The sequence below is a fragment of the Megascapheus bottae genome, chromosome 17 (genome assembly GCF_031878675.1).
Source record: "Megascapheus bottae isolate mThoBot1 chromosome 17, mThoBot2.hap1, whole genome shotgun sequence".
Taxonomy (NCBI): domain Eukaryota; kingdom Metazoa; phylum Chordata; class Mammalia; order Rodentia; family Geomyidae; genus Megascapheus; species Megascapheus bottae.
Genome location: NC_143525.1, coordinates 30,815,276 through 30,835,501, shown reverse-complemented (window position 1 = coordinate 30,835,501; position 20,226 = coordinate 30,815,276). Strand labels below are relative to the sequence as shown.

The following is a 20,226-nucleotide window of genomic DNA, read 5'->3' as shown; positions in this document are numbered from 1 at the left end:
GTCCTGGGGGCTGGAACTCAGGGCCTGGGTACTGTCCTTGAGCTTTCTCAAGGTTAACTCTCTACCACTGGAGCTACAGCACCACTTCTGGCTTTTTCTGCGTATGAGGAATCAAACTCAGGGCTTCATGCATACTAGGCAAGCACTCTACCACTAAGCCATATTCCCAGCCGTAGAGGTGATCTTTTCTGTGTGATACTAACTAGCTAGGTCACACAATATGAGTTTTTGTAGGTCTACATTCATTATGGCCTCAAGTCAGATAAATCTTTTGATTTTTAGGCAGTCAGAAAAGGTTGATTTTCCTTACAATATGTATAGAATGGTTACAAAGCAGTAATACTCAGAAAAAAAAAACAAAAATGAAAATGTTTTATCAGAGGAAGAGGGAAATGATTGATACTAGGAAAATCTCCAACATGGCATGGAATATTCCGTTTTACCAATATTTCTCCTGAAAGTGGAGAATTGAGCTAAAGACAGCTGGTGAGCAATCGTACAGTTTGAGGGAATGGAGAAGAGATGGAGCTGTGTCCACTCACCAGATAACAGAGGAAATCCTACCTAACATATGACCCCAACTTATCCATTTGGTTGTAATTTCCTGTAAGCTGCCAAGAGCAGGCTGTCCAGATAGAAATGCCAAAATATCTAGAAGTTCTCCATGGTTTGTTACACTGTGAGCACTTTTGGGTAGAGTTTTAAATTAAGATCAACTGTTGAAACATCACACACAAAGAATTTGAAATCAGGAGGAAAAGTAAAAAAGAAGATGGGCTAAACTATGGCACTTGCACTTGTTAGAGAGATGATTCCCAGCAACACTGCCATGGCCAGAAGAACTTTCCTATGGGTGGGGTTGGGACAGATGAGGGAGAATGATGGAAAGGGTGACAGTGATCAAGGTGCCTTGCATTCAGAAACAGACATGTTGAATTTAAACCCTGTGGCATAACTACTTGAAGGTAATAAAAATAGGCAGACACCAGCTCATGCCAGTAATCCCAGCTCCTCAGAAGGCTGAGATCTGAGTCTTAGTTTGAATTCAGCCTTGACAGGGAAGCCCGTGAGATTTTCATCTCCAATAAAGCACAAGAAAAGCTAGAAGTGGAGCTGTCTTGAGCAAATAAGCTTCCCCCCTCTCTTTTTCTCTCTCTCCCTCTCTGTCTCTCTCTCTCTGTCTCTGTCTCTCTCTGTCTCTGTCTCTCTCTCTCTCTCTCACACACACACACACACAAATCCATAAGCTTTAAATCTAAAATCTCAGACATATCATCACAAGTGTCCTAATTTGAAACTTCTGGGCTAGAGTTCACGCCCTGAAGAAGAATTTTAGATGAAATCTTAGGTTTAGCCTTGAGGAACTAATGTAATAACAACAGAAGCTCCAAAAGCAAAAACAAGGCTCAAAGTATGCCTGCTTCTCAATTTGTTAACCTTGTTTGTCTTGGGCGAAACATACTCAAAACTGTGGCAATCATTTTCATCTTTTGAGATTTAACAAGCATAGAGAACAACAATAAAATATTTGGCTTTCTATTTGTTTAGCGTGTGTGTGTGTGTGTGGTAGTGTTGTTGATGGTGGTAGTGGGGCACCTAAACCCTGTTTTACAAGTCATTAGCATTTCCCTCTTATTTGTGGTTGGTTGTTGCTTTAAGTAAACAATTAAAGGAGATGAAAATCACTGTCTTCTCTCAAAGCAAGATACTTCTGGATTCCTTCCTCATTTAGAACTTATGTAGTGCTTTATCGGAAACTTCACAGAACTGTATTACCTGTTCAGGTTTGGACAAAATGTTGTCATTTGAGATCTTTCAAGGCAAGCTTCTTTTCTGAAGAGTTAGTTACCTGCCCCATATTTGAAAATCCCAGCTTTGTAAGCCCTCCTTTGGTATAAAGTGTAGAATCCATGAGAGGGCTAAAAAATGCAAACTGTGTTATCGGCAAATGAGAACCTGTCAGACTAGTGACAGGCACTGACACAACAGCTCTGATGAGCAAGGAGGCCTAGGCGTCCTGTGGAGCAAGAGTGAATCTTGAGCTGACCTTGGGATCCCCACACCACCAGCTCTTCCCAGGCCTGGTTTTAGGGACCCCCGTGGGGGGGGGGGAATGTCCCACATTGGAGGTATAATTGCAGGTTACCGCTGCCCTTCTAAGATCCAGATGACCTTGGATGCTAATTCTCATCTCTTTCTTTCGTGTGATCTCCAGCTCCCCAGCTCACAAAAATCTTTTATTCCTCTTCCTTTTCCCGTCCAGCTAGTTTAAATCCCACGCACTCTTCAAGCTGTGGTCCCATCTGTATTATGCAATTTCCAGCCTGTCCTTCACGAAGACCCATGGATTTGCAAAGGGCTGGTTGAGAGTATAGTCAGCCGGTAGGGAGGTCACACCCCAGCCGTCGGGCTGCAAAGTGGTTCGGCTCCTGCTGCCCCGTTGGCTTCCACCTCGCCTCCACGCCCCCACTGGGGGCCAGGGCCGCACGTCCAGTGCGTCCGGGGGCGGGGCCAGAGCCCCCGACGTCACCAGGCCACGCCCCCAGCGCGCAGCTATCCTTCGCGCCGCCCGCCATCTTGTCTCAGTGTCTTGCCGGCCGTCGGCGGTGTTGGAGGGTCGTCCTGGTCCGTGGGCGGGGCGCCGCGAACCTGGGTCTTTTGTCTGGTCGACTCTCTAGTTTAGTCTGTGACCTCCCGAAGCTTTCCCAGGGCAGCCTGCAGAAGCAGAAAGGGCCGCCCCACCCCTGCCCTGCATCCCGGGGTCCCGGAGGGCTCGAGTTCGGGTCACGCCCCTCAACGCCTGCCTTTTTCCCCTTGTCAGTCGTTGCGTCCTCGTCGCGGTCTCCGGAATCAGACGGTGCCCCATAGATGGCCAGCTTTCCCCCGAGGGTCAACGAGAAAGAGATCGGTGAGGAGAAGGAGGCGGCGGGAGAGCGCGCGGGGGGCTCCCGGGAGGAGGCTTGGGGGGCGGGGGAAGCGCCCTGGAGCTGGGGGGGCTCGCGGTGGGGCCTCTGCTGAGCGGGGGACGGGCCCCGCGTGGATGCCGCCCGGGGAGCGGCGGGCGGGACCCAGGCGCGTGCGGCCCGGGGTGGGACGAGCCCCGGGCCCGCCGCTGCCCCCCGCACCCCTACCCGCGCGTACCCCGATGTGTTCCGTGGCAGTCGACGCGCCGCGTTTCCTGGCGTTTCCCGGAGCTCCCGGCCCAGGGCTTGGGCGTCGGTTGCCCCCGCAGGGTTACTCGGCAGGTTACCCTGGGCCTGCCTGAAGGACTTTAAGTTTATGATGGTGGGAAAAGTAAACTTGGGTGTTCAGAGCCGCAGTTCCGAGCCAGGGCTTCTGTACGTCAACGCTATATTTGAACAACAACAAAGGAGAAAGGATGACGTGAAGAGAAAGCCAGAGGTTTTAGGGAGGAGGCATTCAGAACGAGCTTTGCAATGGACGTGGGAGGAGCAGATGGGTGGAGTGATCGAAGGAAGGCTCCCCTGTCCCAAGAGCGAAGTCTGGAGAGGCTTTCTCCTAACCAGCCTGGTCGCCGAGCTCGGCCACGCACCACGCCCAGGTGACGGGGGTACCCATCTGCCCCAATCATTAAGTCCTCAAACTTCGCTGGAGCAGTGCTTTGCCTGCCATGTTTAGTAGACGCTGATGTCGCCAGGTTGTGTTAAATAAAAGTTGTCAGAGGCCACTGAGCAGAGAGAACCTTGCCTGATCTTCAAGTCCGTGTATGCTACGTTTACCAAATACTGGGAGCTGGTGTTTCTAGAAGTCGACGAAATGATTTATCTTGTAGGCAGGTACACTTCCAGATCCAAGGGACAGCTACTGTCGAATTTTGGAGTTTCGTTCTTGTTCTTATAGGGCCAAGGCTGACTGTATGATTAGTAGGCAACTTTGACCCTCGTTTTTAGTAACTTTTATTAGCTACTTTATTGTTATTGTAGAGGTGATTTACAGAGGGATTACAGTTGCATGAGTCAGGTGATGAGTACATTTCCTTTCTTGCAGTATCTTCTGTTCCCTTAGTCTCTCCTAGTCCCTCCCTCCTGTCTCCACCCATGAATTGAATAGCTCACTTTCATCTATGTCCAGTGAGCTCTACTGCTGCACTTTTTCACCGTTTTCCCCTGGAGTTCCCTCTCACCCCACACCCCCTGACCTGTTCCTAAAGATATACACCTGAATGTAACATAAGGAGACAGAAATTGTAAATAAATACATTTTAAAAAAGACAAAATCATCAAAAGAAAAAAGAATTTTGCTTTCATATCCTGGAGTTGGTTTTATTTATTTGTTTTTGCCAGTCATGGTGCTTGAACTCAGGGCCTGGGCACTGTCCTTGAGATTTCTCAAGGCTAGAGCACTACAACTTAGCCCAGAGCACCACTTCCAGCTTTTTCTGTATATGTGGTACCAAGGAATCAAACCCGGGCTAAATGCCTGTTCAATTTCTAGCTTTATTTTAAGGGTAGTATGGTTTTGTTTTTTTGTTTTTGTTTTGTTGGTTGTGGGGGTTAAACTCTGGGCCTGGGCACTGTTCCTGAGCTCTTCTGCTTAAGGCTAGCTCTTTACCACTTTGAGCCACAGTGCCACTTCCGGTTTCTTGGTGGTTAGTTGGAGATGAGTTTCATGGACTTTGGTGCCTGGGCTGACTTTGAACTGCAGTCCTCAGATCTCAGCCCCCTGAATACCTAGTATTATAGGCATGAGCTGCCAGCTTTAGTGTTTGTTTTATCTCAAATGCCTATTAATCCCATGGAGTTTATTTCCCCTCTACTACTTATGGATTTTTGTATTTTCACTTCAGGATAAATCCATCTTTTCTAGGGAGTGCTATAGTTTCTTAACACAGCTGCCTAGGGTAGAATCACCCACTTAGCATAATTTTAAAATTATACATATATATATATGTGTGTGTGTGTGTGTGTGTGTGTGTGCTTTTGATGCCTTCTTACTTCCTGGATATAGTATAAGGCAATAAGTTACTAGTTGAAGCTGTGTGGTGGCTAGAAAATGGGAAGTGGGGCTTGGCTCAAGGGTAGGGCTGTAGCCTTGAGCTGAAGAGCTCAGGGACAGCATCCAGGCTGAAATCAAGCTTCATTACCCACAAAAAAAAAAAAAAAAGTTACTAGTTGAGACCAAATATCTGTAACTTTGGCCTTTTCTTTCTCTCTCTTTTTTTTTTTTGTTTCTTTGTTTTTGAAGTATCATTTGGATACATGGTTAAACATTTATTACTTTGTGTAACTATCTATGACTAAGGACTTTCTCCCTTTTTCTCAACATTATTTGTAGCCTTGCAGAATTTATCTTCTCAAAGTAGAGGCTAGATTCCATATGTGATTAAAGAATTCTATGTAAAAAGACTTAACAGCCTTTAGCTACTGCACTCTTTCCAGAAGCACTGCCACAGTTCCTCCCTTTCTGGCTATGTATGAAATTGTATAAAAGAATCTGGTTTAGTTCATTGGTGACTCATGTGTTAACTATGGAACTGATACTGTCTTCTATTGTGTCATGGGGTCCATTTCCCAAGGGAAGCAGCCTTTCATTTCTTTAAGCCATTAACTTTTCCCCTCTCATTTTCTTCCTGAGCTTCAAACCATTGTATAGGGGTTATGATTTAATATGTTTAAGTGTCCATTGTATCTTGATCAGTCACCTCTTATACTTTATTTTTTTTTTTTCAAGCACTAGGGCTTGAACTCGGGGCCTGATCACTCTCCTTGGGCTTTCTCAAGGCTAGATCTCTACCACTTAAGCCATAGCACCACTTCTGGCTTTTTCTATGTATATGCACCCCAGGTCTTCGTGCATGCTAGGGAAGCACTTTACCACTAGGCCAAACTCCCGGCCCCCTCTTATACACTTCTTAGTTTAGGCTGGTTAGTTTAGGCTGGTGCTCTACCACTGAGGATGCCGCCAGCACAAGATATTAACATTAAATACATGCAGATAATTCAATAAAAATAAGTCTCAGCCTGGGTACCAAGGATTAGAGGTCTGAACTACCAGCATCTGACTTATTTGGTAGTTCTTATAGTAGTACCGTGTGTGTGTGTGTGTGTGTGTGTGTGTGTGTGTGTGTGTGTGTGCGCGTGCGCGCGCGCACGCGCGCGTGTGTACCAGTCCTGGGGCTTGAACACAGGGCCTGAGCACTGTCCTTGAAATTCTTTTATCACTTGAGCCGCAGTGCCACTTCTGGCGTTTTCTGTTGATTTGGTGTTGAGGAATTGAACTCATGGCTTTGTGCATGCTAGACAAGCTCTTTACCACTAAGCCACATTCCCAGCCTCAATAGTACCATTTCTTTTCTTTTCTCTCCCTCACACCCGTCTCCTCTCCCCCTTCTCTTTCCGTCTGGTCGTGGGGCTTGGGTACTGTCCCTGAACTTTTTTGCTCAAGGCTGATACTTTACCATTTTGAGCCATAGCTCCACTTCTGGTGGTTAATTGGAGATAAGAATCTCATGAACTTTCTTACCTAGCTGGCTTCCACAATCCTCAAATCTTAGCCTGAATAGCTAAGGATTACAAGTATGAGCCAACAGTGCCTTGAGAAGTACTGTTTTTGTGCAAGAGTTTCATGTTGTAGCCTAAGTAAAAGATATATAGCAACCTTCAAATACAGTCTTTTTTTTATGTTTTGAGTGGGAAATTTAGTATTTTTGGCTAAATAGGCTAATTAGAGGCTTTTTTTTTTTTTTTTTTTTTGCCTGTCCTGGGCTTGAGCTGAGGGCCTGAGCACTATCTTTGGATTTTCTCAAGGCTAGAACCCTACCACTTAAAAGCCACAGCATTACTTCCAACTTTTTCTATGTATGTAGTACCCAGGAATCAAACCTGAATCTTTGTGCATGTTAGGCAAACACTACCACTAGGCCAAACTCCTGGCCCCAGGCTTTGTATTTAATTCTTTTTTTTTTTTTTTTTTTTTTTTTGTGGGTCATGGAGCTTGATCTCTGGGCGTGGGCACTGTCCCTGAGCACTGTCCCTGAGCACAAGGCTCCTGCCCTACCCCAGAAGCCACAGTGCCACTTCTGTTTTCTTTAGTGCCAGGCTGACTTTAAACTGTGAAACTGTGATCCTCAGATCCCAGCCTCCTGAGTAGCTAAGATTACAGGCATAAACCACTGGGCCCAGCTGAGGAAATTTTTTTTTTTTTTACTACAAAGAACCTTTTGGATATTTACGATTTCCTCAGGTCATGCAAAATTGGGAAGACAGGTCTATATTCAGACAACGAATGATTTCCCAAGGACCTACTCAGCCGGTGGGGCATACCTGGATGGGAGTGGGGCTATATAACTTCCTTATACTCTAGAAGAAAAGGTGTAGACTGGAGACATGGCTCAGGTGGCAGAGCCCTTACCTAGCAAGCACAAGGTCCTGAGTTTAATTCTTAGTACTGTAAAAATAGAAGTAAAGCCTCTCAGGTCTGAAGCCAACCTGGGCAGATAAATTCATGAGAGCCTTATCTCCAATCAAACAGTAAAAAGCTGGAACCAGAAGCATGGCCCAAGTGGTGGAATGCCAGCCTTGAATAGAAAAGCAAAATGAGAAAGCAGGGCCTTGAGTTCAAACCCCACTACCAGCACAAAGAAAAATAAGAAAAAAGAAAAGCAGTGAATCCTAAAGTAATATGGAGTCAATCTCATTCATTGTTACAAAGGATATTTTGTATTTTTTTTTTCCTTTTAGTGAGATTGCGTACCATCGGTGAACTTTTAGCTCCAGCAGCTCCTTTTGACAAGAAATGTGGTCGTGAAAATTGGACTGTTGCTTTTGCTCCAGATGGCTCGTACTTTGCCTGGTCACAAGGCTATCGTACAGTGAAGCTTGTTCCCTGGTCCCAGTGCCTTAAGAACTTGTAAGTCTGTATTTAATTGTTCTACTTTGTTAGTTATATTCATAGTCATTTAGGTCTAGAATGTATGGGAAACTGATTATGATAATTAGGGTTCGGAATGTTTTATTGTCCTTGTATGTGTATACCAATCAGTTTAGGACTTGAACTCAAGGTCTATATACTGTTCCTTAGCTTTTTTTGCTTAAGGCTAGCATTCTACTACTTGAGCTATAAGCCCTACTGTTGATTTTTTGGTGGTTAATGCAGATAAGAGGCTTTCCTGCCTGAGCTGGCTTTGAACCATGATCCTCAGCTCTCAACCCCCCCCTCCCCCAAGAGCAGTATGAACCACCAGTGCCTGGCTTTTTAATGTGTGTGCCAGCCTTGGGTTGGTGCTTGAACTCAGCTTTGTTGTTTTTGTTTCTTTCCTCAAAGTTAGCATCCTACTAATGAGCCACAGCTCCACTTCCAACTTTTTGGTGGTTAACTGAACATAAGACTCAGAGCCTGGGCACTGTCTCTGAGCTTTTACACCCCAAGGCTAGCACTCTACCACTTGAGCCATTGCACCACTTCTGGCTTTTTCTAATGTATGTGGTTCTAGGGAACTGGACCTAGGGCTTCATTCATGCTTCCAGCCAAGAAATTATTATTATTATTGTGCTACACAAAGCGGTTATCATTACATAAGTCAGGTAATGAGTGAATTTCTGTTTTGTTTTTTCCATTGGTCATGGGGCTTGAACTCAGGTCCTAAGTACTGTCCTTGGGCTTTCCTCAAGGCTAGCACTCTACCACTTGAGCCACAGCACCACTTCCAGCTTTTCTATGAATGTGGTACTGAAGAATTGAACCCTGGTCTTCGTGCATTGAATCTAGTATCTTTTTTTTTTTTTTTTTGCCAGTCCTGGGCCTTGAACTCAGGGCCTGAGCACTGACATTGGGCTTTCAGAAGGCTAGAGTTTTACCACTTGAGCCACAGCACCATTTCCAGCTTTTTTCTATGTATGTGGTACCAAGGAATTGAACCCTGGTCTTCATGCATGCTAGGCAAGCACTCTACCACTAGGCCAAACTCCCAGCCTCCAGTATCTTCCAGAATCTAAAGTAAAATTCACTTTTAATCTTTTTCCCCTTAGTCTCTTGCATGGAACCAAGAATATTACTAACTCAAGCAGTTTAAGATTGTCAAGACAAAACAGTGATGGTGGTCAGAAAAATAAGCCTGGTGAACATATTATAGACTGTGGAGACATAGTTTGGAGTCTTGCTTTTGGGTCCTCAGTTCCAGAAAAACAGAGTCGCTGTGTAAATATAGAATGGCATCGTTTCCGATTTGGACAAGATCAGCTACTCCTAGCCACAGGATTAAACAATGGTCGAATCAAAATCTGGGATGTATATACAGGTATGGACTCAGATCTTAAAGCAAACATGATTTTTTTTTTTTGGATGAATCTTGCTCATAGGCACTGAATATGAGTTGATCATTTTAATGGATTGAAAAGCAATAGTTGTAATAATAGTATTTAAGATTGTCTTTAGCTTTTAACTTGAGAAAAGCAGTTTAAGTTCATACTAGTTGCTTTTCTTTTTCTTTTTTGGACCGTCATGGGGCTTGAACTCTGGGTCTGGGTGCTGTTCCTGAGTTAAGAGTCTCAAGGTCTTTAGTGCCTGGACTGGCTTTGAACTGTGATCCTCAGACCTCAGCCTCCTGAGTACCTAGGATTACGGGCATGAGCCTGTGCACCTGGCACTAGTTGCTTTTAATATGAGGACATGTCTAGTAGTTAATGATTATGTATTATAAACTGGTAGTTTATGACTCATAGCAAGGAAGCTTCTTACATATTATATCTTAGAGGCTTTTGAGGTAAATCCCATTTAAATAATAATTAATTTTCAGAAGGTTTTAGTGACTAACATCTAACTAAGTAGCTTGAGGAGTTAATTCTTTGGATGTTCAATTTCAAAACAAAAATTTTTAAGCTGGTGGTGAATGTTTGAGCCGTAGGCAGAAGGAAGAACTCAAGGGCAAGGGATAAAGCTCATTGGGTACTTGCCTAGCCTGCATAAAGCCCTATGTGGCTGGGAATGTGGCTTAGTGGTAGATTGCTTGTCCAACATTCATGAACTGAGTTTGAGTCCTCAATGCCACATAAATAGAAAAGCCTGGAAGTGATACTGTGGATTGAAAGAAAGAGAAAGAAAAGGCCTGTGTTTGAACCTGTGCCATACAACACGTTTCTGGCATATAGCATATGCTCAAAAATGTGAAGGAATTTTTATTTATTTTTAAACTTATTGTCATTATGATATATAGAGGAGTTATAGTGATGTAGTGAGTACATCACTTCTCAAACATTGATACCCCTTCCCATGTTTTTCTCCCACTTTCCCTCCCTCATCCCCTGTAAAGGAATTTTTAAATGAGCATTATTAAAACAAGATGTACTCCAGAACATATAGTAAGTGATAATAATCTTAAGTGGAGATACAAGCCAAAATTGGATTGTTGGAAATTTTTCAGGAAATAGCCCTGTATTTTCTAGTGAATAAAGCTTCCTGCCTACCTCACAATGGGGTTTATACTTGGGGCATGAGCACTGTCCTTGAGCACTGTAGTTCAAGGCAGCACTCTGCGACAGCTTTTTCTGTGTTATGTGATACCGAGGAATTGAACCCAGGGCTTCCTGCATTCTAGGCAATCACTCTACCACTAGGCCACATTGCCTGCCCAGGGAATTTTTTTTCCTCCTTGTCATGGGGCTTGAACTCTCAGCCAAGGCACTGTCCCTGAGCAATTTGGCTCAAGGCAAGCATGCTAGCAATTGAGTCACAGTGCCACTTCTGATTTTCTGGTGGTTAATTGGAGATGAGTCTCACAGACTTTTGTGCCTGGGCTGGCTTAGAACTGTGATCCTCAGATCTTAGCCTCCTGAGTAGCTAGGATTACAGATTTGAGCCACTAGCATCTGGTGGGAATTTTTATTTCATTATTTTATTTTATTTACTTATTATTATTTTTTTTTCGCCACTCCTGGGCTTGAGCTCAGGGTCTGAGCACTGTCCTTGGACTTTCTCAAGGCTAGAGCTCTACCACTTGAGCCTCAGCACCACTTCCGGCTTTTTCTACATATGTGGTACCAAGGAATCGAACCCGGGTCTTCATGCATGCTAGGCAAGCACTTTAACCACTAGGCCAAACTCCTGGCCCCTTTATTATTTTATTTTATTGCCAGTCCTGGGGATTGAACTCAGGGCCTGAGCACTGTCTTTAGATTTTCCTCAAGGCCAGTGCTCTACCTCTTGAGCCACAGCACCACTTCCAGCTTGTGTGTGTGTGTGTGTGTGTGTGTGTGTGTGTGTGTGTGTGTGTGTGATGATTTTTTTTTTGTCAGGGTAATGTATAGAGGGGTTGCAGTTACATTCTTCAGATAGTGGGTGTATTACTTCTCCCACATTGGTACCCCTTCCCATGTTTTTGTCCCTGTTCATTTCTGGCTTTTCTATGTATGTGGTACTGAGGAATCGAACCCAAGTCTTCTTGCATGCTAGGCAAGCACTCCATCACTAGGCCAAACTCCTGACCCCTGAATTTTTTTTTTAATATTAAAAAGAATCATTGTAAAAGATGTAGAAAGAATTAATATTGTAAGAACTTTTCATAATATTTAATTATTTTGATCTAGTAATGTGTTTACATTTTAGGAAATCTTTAGAAGTAGAGTTTATTCAACGAAGAAGCCATTTAAATAATTGTGCATGTTGAATCCCTACAGGGAACAAAAAATAGCATTAATAGAAATGAACCCCACTAAATAAACACTTGGTAAATAAATACTTTGTAAACTGAGAGGGGTGTTTATTGCTTTTATATTCATTTTTGAAAAGTAGTTAGGAACTCTGGCTTTTAAAAGCCAATTTTGATCAAATATATTGTATTACATATTAATATTATCCTTCATGTTGTCTTCCCACATTTAGGAAAACTCCTCCTTAATTTGGTGGATCACACTGAAGTGGTCAGAGACTTAACATTTGCTCCAGATGGAAGCTTAATTCTAGTATCAGCTTCAAGAGACAAAACTCTTCGAGTGTGGGACCTGAAAGATGATGGTATGTCTTTATTCTACACTGTGAAAAGGGATTTGCTTCTTAATACTACTGCTGAGAAGTACAGGAATTAGACTTTAAAATGACATATGGCCTGGGTATGGTGCTAGTTATTCCAGCCCTAAGGCTTGAGGCAGGAGGGGCACAAGTTTGAGGCCAGCTTGGGTATATAGACTTTGTCTCATAAAACAAAAATAGGACATGTAATCAAGATTTTCTTTTCTCTATTGAATTCTTTGGCCCTGATTACAAAAGTAATCAGAATAGGAACCAGGAGGTAACTATAAATGATACCCTTAATAGACCACAGAGTCTGATACCATTAAGAAATTAACCACACAGATTTGAAAGCAACTTCCAGGTCAGCTTTAGTGTCTGTGTTGGTTTTAGTTATTTCACTTTATCTTAAGGAGGGTTATTAATTTCCTTGGCAAAAATTTTAAGTACATGTTGAAACAAATATAGTAATCTGATAAGACTTATACTGATATTTGCATACCAGAATTTAAATAAGTTCTCATAAGCATAGGTTAAACTAGCTGAGGTGGCTCACATCTATGATTCTAGCTACTCAGGAGGCTGAGATTTAAGTATCTCAGTTCAGTGTCAGCCTGGTCAGAAAAGTCTGACCAATTAAGCAGGAAAAAAATCTATGCTGGAGGTATAAGTCAGTCTATGAAGCAGGAGTTGTAAGCAAGCAGGACCCTGAGTTCAAGCATCCTTGGCAACATACGAAAAAATATTGAAAGATGAAAAAGCATTTTGAAAATTTCAGGTCTTTCATTCTGGGGATTAAACTCAGGATCTCTCCCTCATGCTAGACAAGTACTCTTCTCTCTAACCCAGTCATGGGATGTTCAAGTTATTTGCTATGTTCAAGTTTCTTCATTTGTAGAATAAGAAAATTCTATTGAACTAAATTGTGTCATCAAGAACCACAGGTGTTTTGATAAAGGGCTAGATGTTAAATGGTTGATGAGGTTTGTAACTATGCTGTCTGCCAAAAATCATACAACATAAACAAATGGGTGTGGCTGTAAATTTTATTTACAAAAATAACAGCTGGAGCGGATGCTGGTGGCTCACTCTGTAATCCTAGTGACTCAGGATGGTGAGATCCCAAGATCACAGCTCAAAGCCAGCCAGGCGAGAAAGTCCATGAGACTCTTCAACGCCAAGGCTAGCACACTAATAGTCTTTTTATTTCATTGTTGGTAATGTACAGAGGGGTTACAGTTACATTCATTAGGTAGTAGGTGCATTACTTCTTGTATATTGGTACCCCTGGACAGTTACATACAAAAAAAAGAAAAGTAGCTGGTATGTATCGTCAACCATTGTTACAGAGATTTTGTTATTATAAAATATTGCTTTACTGCTATGTTGAAAGGTTTATTGTTTAAAATGCATCTAAAGTTGACCCAGTACCCCTTTTCTTCTTAGGAAACATGATGAAAGTGTTGAGGGGACATCAGAACTGGGTGTACAGCTGTGCATTTTCTCCTGACTCTTCTATGCTGTGTTCAGTGGGAGCCAGTAAAGCAGTATGTGTCAAAGTTCTTGTACATTTGTTGTGGATTGCATTATAACAATACCTGTATAATCATTTTAAATCTTAAGTAACTGTTTAGTCTGCTCGGTGTCATGAATATCTTACTATTTTATTTCATGATAGGGTACAATTTGCATGTAGGAAATTAAATGTAGTTGTTGATAAGTGAGAAATTGAATTGCTCTTAAATATTTGGAAATGGGGGGGGAATGTTAAGTTTACTTTTTAATCATTATCTAGAAAGGCTTATGTGTGTTGAAGAGATCTAGTCCCTGTGTTAAGACATTCCTTTGTTAATTTTCTTCTCTGGGTTACTTTTAGTGCTTTTTAAAAATTCATTTTGTTGCTTTTGAATTTTGATTCCTAGCTTCTCCTGAATATTTAACAAAAAAGAAATAACTTAAAAACCTAATAAGAGCCAGGCGCTCGCACTGGTGGTTCATGCCTGTAATCCTAGCTACTCAGGAGGCTGAGATCTGAGGATCATGGCCAGCCAGGGCACAAAAGTTTGAGACTCTTATCTTGAATTAACCACCAGAAAACTGGAAGTGGCACTGTGGACTCCAGTGGTAGAGTGATAGCCTTGAGCTGAAGAGCTTAGGGACAGCGCCCAGGCCTGGAGTTCCAGCCCCATGACCAATCTCCCCCCCCCCAAAAAAAAAAAAAACTAATAAAAGTAGCATTCATATATGTTGTAAAGTATAGATGAAATTTGGTATTATCTGTTTTATATAGATACCTAGGCACTTTAAAGTGACTCTTAAGAGGGTTATGCTTACAATAAACTGTTTTAGTTGTTTGCTAGCTCTTAGTGTTGGCTTAAAGAACCTTAGTAGTTTCTTTCTTTTATGGTCTAAGTATATATGATGACCACCATATACTTTTAAGTTAATGGGGAGGGGGTGGAGGTTAGTTTAAATGCATTTTGTTTTGCCAAGAGATATGATAGTTGTAAATGTTGGAACTTTAGAACAGAATAATCAGTTTATTTTAAAATAATAAGAACAAAGATAGTTGTTGACATTGTTATTTTAGGCTGTGTGTTTTCCATATGCTTCTTGCTTTCCCTGTCACAGGTGGTGGCAGCAATATTGGTGTGATTGAGGTTATGCTGGCACCACTCGCACACAGGCGCACAATGGTGTTAGCTGGGCAGAAAGAGTGGCATCTCTGGCTGCCGGGCTGGGGGCGACCTTTACCATAGGATGAAGTAACCTTGCATTCGGCTGCAAGGTGTACTGTACGTACACAGGTGCTGGTCGATGTCCACTTTCTGCTTTTCTTTCTTTCTTTTTTTTTTTTCTTTTTAAAAATAATTTCCCCCATAGTAAAACCCATTGACTCCGAGTAAACTGGTATTCCAATTTGGTGGAATTGGGAGTCTGACAAGTGAAACCACTTTAGTGTGTAAAGTTACTGGTTTTCAAATGGTTTCTCTGTGCTATTTTTTTTAGTTCTTTAACATGCTAGAACTACCTTAAAATCTGTCTGCTTCAATTTAAAATTTGTACTTGTTTTCCTTTGGAAATAATATATTTTGTCTGTGCAGAAAAAGTAGTAGCAAAAAGGATTGCTTACTCCAAGGGGAGTAATTTCCTATTATTATTGTTGTAAATCTCCAAGCTTATATTTAATAACCAGCCTGAAGTAAAGCATTAGAATCCTTGTTAGAGCTATTCTGCACAGTCTGACTACTGATGTTTTGAATCTAAAACTGTATATGAACTTCTTCTTAAGTAATTTAACTGTTTTATATTGAAATTGGCTAATGATTATAGTCAGTTTGGGGAAAAGTGGTAAATCTTTGTTAGCAGAAATGTCCTAATTATATTAATAAAATAGCGTTTTCATATTATAATGTGGTTTAACATCCTTATTTGCCAAAGTAATTTCATTTGGCTGTGAAAATTCTCTTTGCTTGCAGTATCTGTTTCTCTTCCTAGGCTCACGTTGGTGATCCAAGCGTATTGTAAACAAGTGATTATTTCAAAGGAGATGCCAATGGAGTAACAATTTGTTAACCTTACGTTTTCTGTCTGTATATTTAAAAAAAAAAAAAAGTTTGGTAGTTGCTGGAAAAAAGAGAAAGGGGTTTGTAGTACTTAACCCTATTTATTTCTGTATATCTTAGTTAATTAGTTTTTGGAGTAAATGGATTTCAGTATAACTTTGTGGTTAAATTGCATTGCCTTTATATTTAGGCCTTTAAAAATTAACATTTAACAGAAAACATTTGAAATAGAATTTGCATGTCTGCTTTAATTAACTTAAAGACTGATTTAATCTGACTATGACACTGAGCATATTCTTTAAATTACTCTTAATTTACAATGTTTAATTTAAACAACTCGTAATTTATGTTTAATTTAATGTAATCTTAATTATCAGTGTAGTTTAAATGTACTGTTTGTCCTCTGTGTGTCTGAATGAAGCTATAATATTCGCCTTTTTATTGCAGGTCTTCCTTTGGAATATGGATAAATATACCATGATGCGAAAACTAGAAGGGCATCACCATGATGTGGTAGCTTGTGACTTTTCTCCTGATGGAGCATTACTGGCTACTGCATCTTACGATACTCGAGTTTATATCTGGGACCCATATAATGGGGACATTCTGATGGAACTTGGGTGGGTACAGCATGAATTATTTTATCTGAAGTATCACTGTGGTCACCATGGCCTTTAAAGAGTATGACGTAAGCCGGGCGTAGTGGCTCACATCTGTAATCTAGCTACTCAGGTGCTGAGATCTGAGGATATCAGTTCAAAACTAGCCCGGGCTATGAGACTCTTATCTCCACTTAACCACTAGAAACATGGAAGTAGTGCTGTGGCTCAAGGGATAGGGCGGTAGCCTTGAGCTGAAGATTTCAGGGACAACAACCAGGCCCAGAGTTCAAGTCCCACAACTGACAATCCCCCCCCCCCCCAAAAAAAAAAAAAAAAGAAAAGAAAACCAGACATAAGCCATCAACACTCAGCTTTAGACTTAATTCTTTCCATTGAACTTGAATATATTAGTTCTGCTCAGTCTTTGTAGTTGTATTAAGGCCATTAATTTCATTCAAATTCAGATATACTTTTACCTGGGTAATTTTTCTTAAAGTGATTGTCAAAATATGTATTTGACTTTAGGCACTTGTTTCCCCCACCTACTCCAATATTTGCTGGAGGAGCAAATGACCGATGGGTACGATCTGTATCTTTTAGTCATGATGGACTGCATATTGCAAGCCTTGCTGATGACAAGTAAGTGCATGAATTACTTCTTGAGTTTCTTATTACTTTGTGTAAGTGTGTATGTGCTGGTTGTAGAGCTTGAATTCAGGCCTGAGTACTATCGCTGAACTTTTTGCTGAGCCAGAGCTCCACTCGAGCTTTTTGGTCACTGACTGGGGATGAGGCTCATGGCCTGGCTTTGAATTGTGGTCCTCAGATGCCAGCCTTCTGAGTAGCATGAGCCACTACTGCCCAACATTTATTATTGCCTCTTCTTTAATGAAAACACTAACGTCACAAAATCTCCCTGTAGCTACAGGTTTGGTTTTTTTGTTTTTTGTTTTTTCCTTTCTGTGTAGCATAGCTTGGTTTTTGTTTTTTTTCTTCACCCCCAATGGGACTTGAACTCTGGGTCTGGGCACTGTCCCCGAGCTCTTCAGCTCAAGGCTAGTGCTCTATCTCATTGAGCCAGAGCCCAATGGTTATTTAGAGATGAGTCTCTAAATAACTTTCATGCCTTGCCTGGCTTTGAACCTCGATCTCAGATCTCAACCTTCTGAATAGCTAGGATTACATATGTGAGCTACCAGCATCTGACTGCTCTTACATTTGATATAGGGAACTTTTGCAGTTTAAATGTGTCTTCCTCTAGATAAGACCTTAAGGGACATTGGTGTGATTCGGAAGAGAATAAAATAGGTTCCCCTTGTATTTTAAATGTAAGAAGTTAATGAATGCTTATAGTTGTGAACATTACACACTGAGCACTGAAAAGGAAAGGCAGTCATCCTTTTTGGAGTTAATCCATATTACCAAGTGGCATAGACTAAAAACTATTTTTATAAATTGGCTTGCTATAATTGCTTGTTGGAGTGATGTGTTTTTGCTTTAAAAAGATTTGTTTTATTAGATAACTCGTTAATTACTTTATTTCCTTTTCAGAATGGTGAGGTTCTGGACAATTGGTGAGGATTGTCCAGTATATGTTGCACCTCTGAGCAATGGTCTTTGCTGTGCCTTTTCTACTGATGGCAGTGTTTTAGCTGCTGGGTAAATATGCTTGTCTTTTTTTTTTTTTTTCCTTCAAGAAACAAGCTAAGGGAGCAAGTAGTTTATGATCAGTAAATTTAACATAAGTGCTTTTATATTTTAAAGTCTGCTACTGCCTTATCATAGAATGCATCTTTGGGTTGGTTAGTTTTCCTTAATTAGAGTTCAGGGTAGAGTTTGATTCTAATGCATATCCTGTATATGCTTCTCTCCCTCCCCCTCCCTTCCCCTCACCTCACCCCATGACTAGAACTCAGGGTCTGGGCACTGTCATGAGCTTCTTTTTGCCCAAGTCTAGTTCTCTACCACTTGAGCCACAGCACCACTTCTGACTTTTTTCTCTGTATGTGGTGCTAAGGAATCAAACCCAAGGCTTCATGCATGGTAGGCAAGCAGACTACCACTAAGCCATGTTCTCAGCTCATAGATATTTTTAATTTATTATTTTTTTTTTTTGCCAGTCCTGGGGCTTGAACTTGGGACCTGGGCATCGTCCTTGGGCTTTCCTCAAGGCTAGTGCTCTACCACTTGAGCCACACACAGTACCACTTCTGGCCTGCCTTGCCTGCCTTGCCTGCCTGCCTTCCTTCCTTTCCTGTGTGGTACTGAGGAATCAAATCCAGGTCTTCGTACATGCTAGGCAAGCACTCTACCACTAGGCCCAACTTCCGGCCCCCGGGTATGCTTTCTTAAACTGGATATTTTGAAATGTGTGGACTTGTGACTGAGCTTGTGATTTTTTTTGTTTCTATGTAGAACACAAGATGGAAGTGTCTATTTTTGGGCTACTCCAAAGCAAGTCCCTACCCTTCAGCATTTGTGTCGCATGTCAGTCCGCAGAGCGATGCCCACTCAAGAAGTCCAGGAGCTGCCGATTCCTTCCAAAGTTTTGGAGTATCTTTCCTATCGTATTTAAAAGACCGCTTTCCCTACTCGTAGGGACTGGCAATACATTTTACACAAACCTCAAGCTTTACCGACTTCTGTGTCTGGTGTTAAAGGTTTAAAAGATTTATTTAATTTGATATGTTCTTTTGCATTTTCATTAGTTGAACTTTAAAAATGTTATTTATAGACTATAGAAATATTTCTGGACATATCAAATGTAATTTTTTAAGACTGTGAAAACTTACATATATGTATATATTTAGACACAAGCTGCTATGTGTTGATTAGACCCTTTTGCTTTTTGAGTTTTGAGTTCTGACCTGTATATATTGCTTCAATGGAGCCACAATATGTTACCTATTGTAAAGTGTGAGGATTTTTTCTTTTTTTTAATTTGGGATACTGAGATAGTAATATCAACTTTAAAAAGCTGAATGGGGACTGGAAATATGACTTGGTGGTAGAATACTTACCTAGCATTCATGAAGCCCTGGGTTTGATTCCTCAGTACCCCATAAACAGGAAAGGCCAGAAGTGGTACTGTGGCTCAAGTGGTAGAGTGCTGGCCTTGAGCAAAAGAAGCTCAGGGATAGCACCTGGGCCCTGAGTTGACTGGCCAAAAAAAAAAGCTGAATAGCTTCATATAAAATGGGGTAGGGTGAGATTTATCTGCAAATGGAAGACAGTTACTGTAGAGGGGAAATACTTTATTTCCTTAGGACTGGTATGTCATAAGTAGAATTCAGGCAATGCTTTATTGATTTTTTTTTTTTTAAGCTAGGATATGCTAGAAAAGGGGTATCCTTTTTTTTTCCCCACCCTTCCCCTAGTACTATGGGCTTTAATCTTGGAAAGCAGCTTACTACCTTCCTTACCCCTGTGGTATAAAGTATTACACTTTTTTTTTTGTCAATTTGAATAATATACCTACTGCATTATTGCTAAGTATGTTGTTTATATACTAAGGGACAATTATTTTAAGAATATGTTTTGTTATAACACTCTTGGGTTTTTGCAAAAAAATATTGGTAACTGGCCAAAGAAAAGCAATACCTATGTTTGCCTTCTGTTATTTATCATATCTGCAGATATTAAGAATGTATGCATTATGTAAAATGCTTGATTACATATTTTGTTCTTTTTTTAAATTAAAGACTTCTAAACACCGCCATGATGTGATTTTTTTTATTGTAATGGTGATGTACAGAGCAATTAGTTACATAAGTCAGATGAGTGCATTTCTTTTTGAGCAGTGTCACTTCATCACTTGTTCCAGTTTTCCCTCATATCCTCTCCCCCACAAGTTGTATTGTTCATTTTCAACATGTTGTCTAGTATCACTGCTGCATTTGTTCACCCTTGGTCACACTATTTCTGTGCTCCCCCTCCCCTTCCCCATAAATGTGTAAGAAAGGAGTGTTACTTTTTACAATTGATGAACCCACAATCGTGATGAAGAAACAGCAGTTTATTCAGTGCTTCTTGAATGAACAATAACCTTTATATTGCTCTGTCTTGAAAGAGCTACTGTTAGTAATGCTTAGTACTAC

The 20,226-nt window shown here is 41.2% G+C and overlaps 1 protein-coding gene across 4 annotated transcripts; it reads left to right on the top strand.

The window, feature by feature from the left end:
• The first annotated feature begins 2,819 nt into the window (after positions 1-2,819).
• Wsb1 (WD repeat and SOCS box containing 1) lies at positions 2,820-19,845 on the top strand. Of its 4 annotated transcripts, XM_090350636.1 has the most exons (9): positions 2,820-2,908; positions 7,701-7,869; positions 8,988-9,256; positions 11,836-11,967; positions 13,408-13,508; positions 15,975-16,147; positions 16,655-16,768; positions 17,681-17,788; positions 18,545-19,845. In XM_090350636.1, the coding sequence occupies exons 1-9, from the start codon at positions 2,869-2,871 to the stop codon at positions 18,702-18,704; spliced, it is 1,266 nt and encodes a 421-aa protein (XP_090206762.1). In that variant the 5' UTR covers positions 2,820-2,868; the 3' UTR covers positions 18,705-19,845. The 4 variants fall into 4 exon arrangements, with proteins under 4 accessions (XP_090206762.1, XP_090206766.1, XP_090206764.1 ...); XM_090350640.1 differs by lacking the exons at positions 2,820-2,908; positions 7,701-7,869; positions 8,988-9,256; positions 11,836-11,967 and adding an exon at positions 14,593-14,756 and having other exon boundaries at positions 13,424-13,508; XM_090350638.1 differs by lacking the exons at positions 2,820-2,908; positions 7,701-7,869; positions 8,988-9,256; positions 11,836-11,967 and adding an exon at positions 14,593-14,768 and having other exon boundaries at positions 13,424-13,508.
• Positions 19,846-20,226: the final 381 nt, after the last annotated feature.

Bases quoted from the DNA above. Each gene is read 5' to 3' on its own strand.
- Wsb1 (XM_090350636.1), top strand. From the start codon at position 2,869: ATGGCCAGCTTTCCCCCGAGGGTCAACGAGAAAGAGATCG. The intron at 2,909-7,700 runs GTGAGGAGAAGG...TTTTCCTTTTAG, and splicing joins GGTCAACGAGAAAGAGATCG to TGAGATTGCGTACCATCGGT. The intron at 13,509-15,974 runs GTATGTGTCAAA...TTTTTATTGCAG, and splicing joins CAGTGGGAGCCAGTAAAGCA to GTCTTCCTTTGGAATATGGA.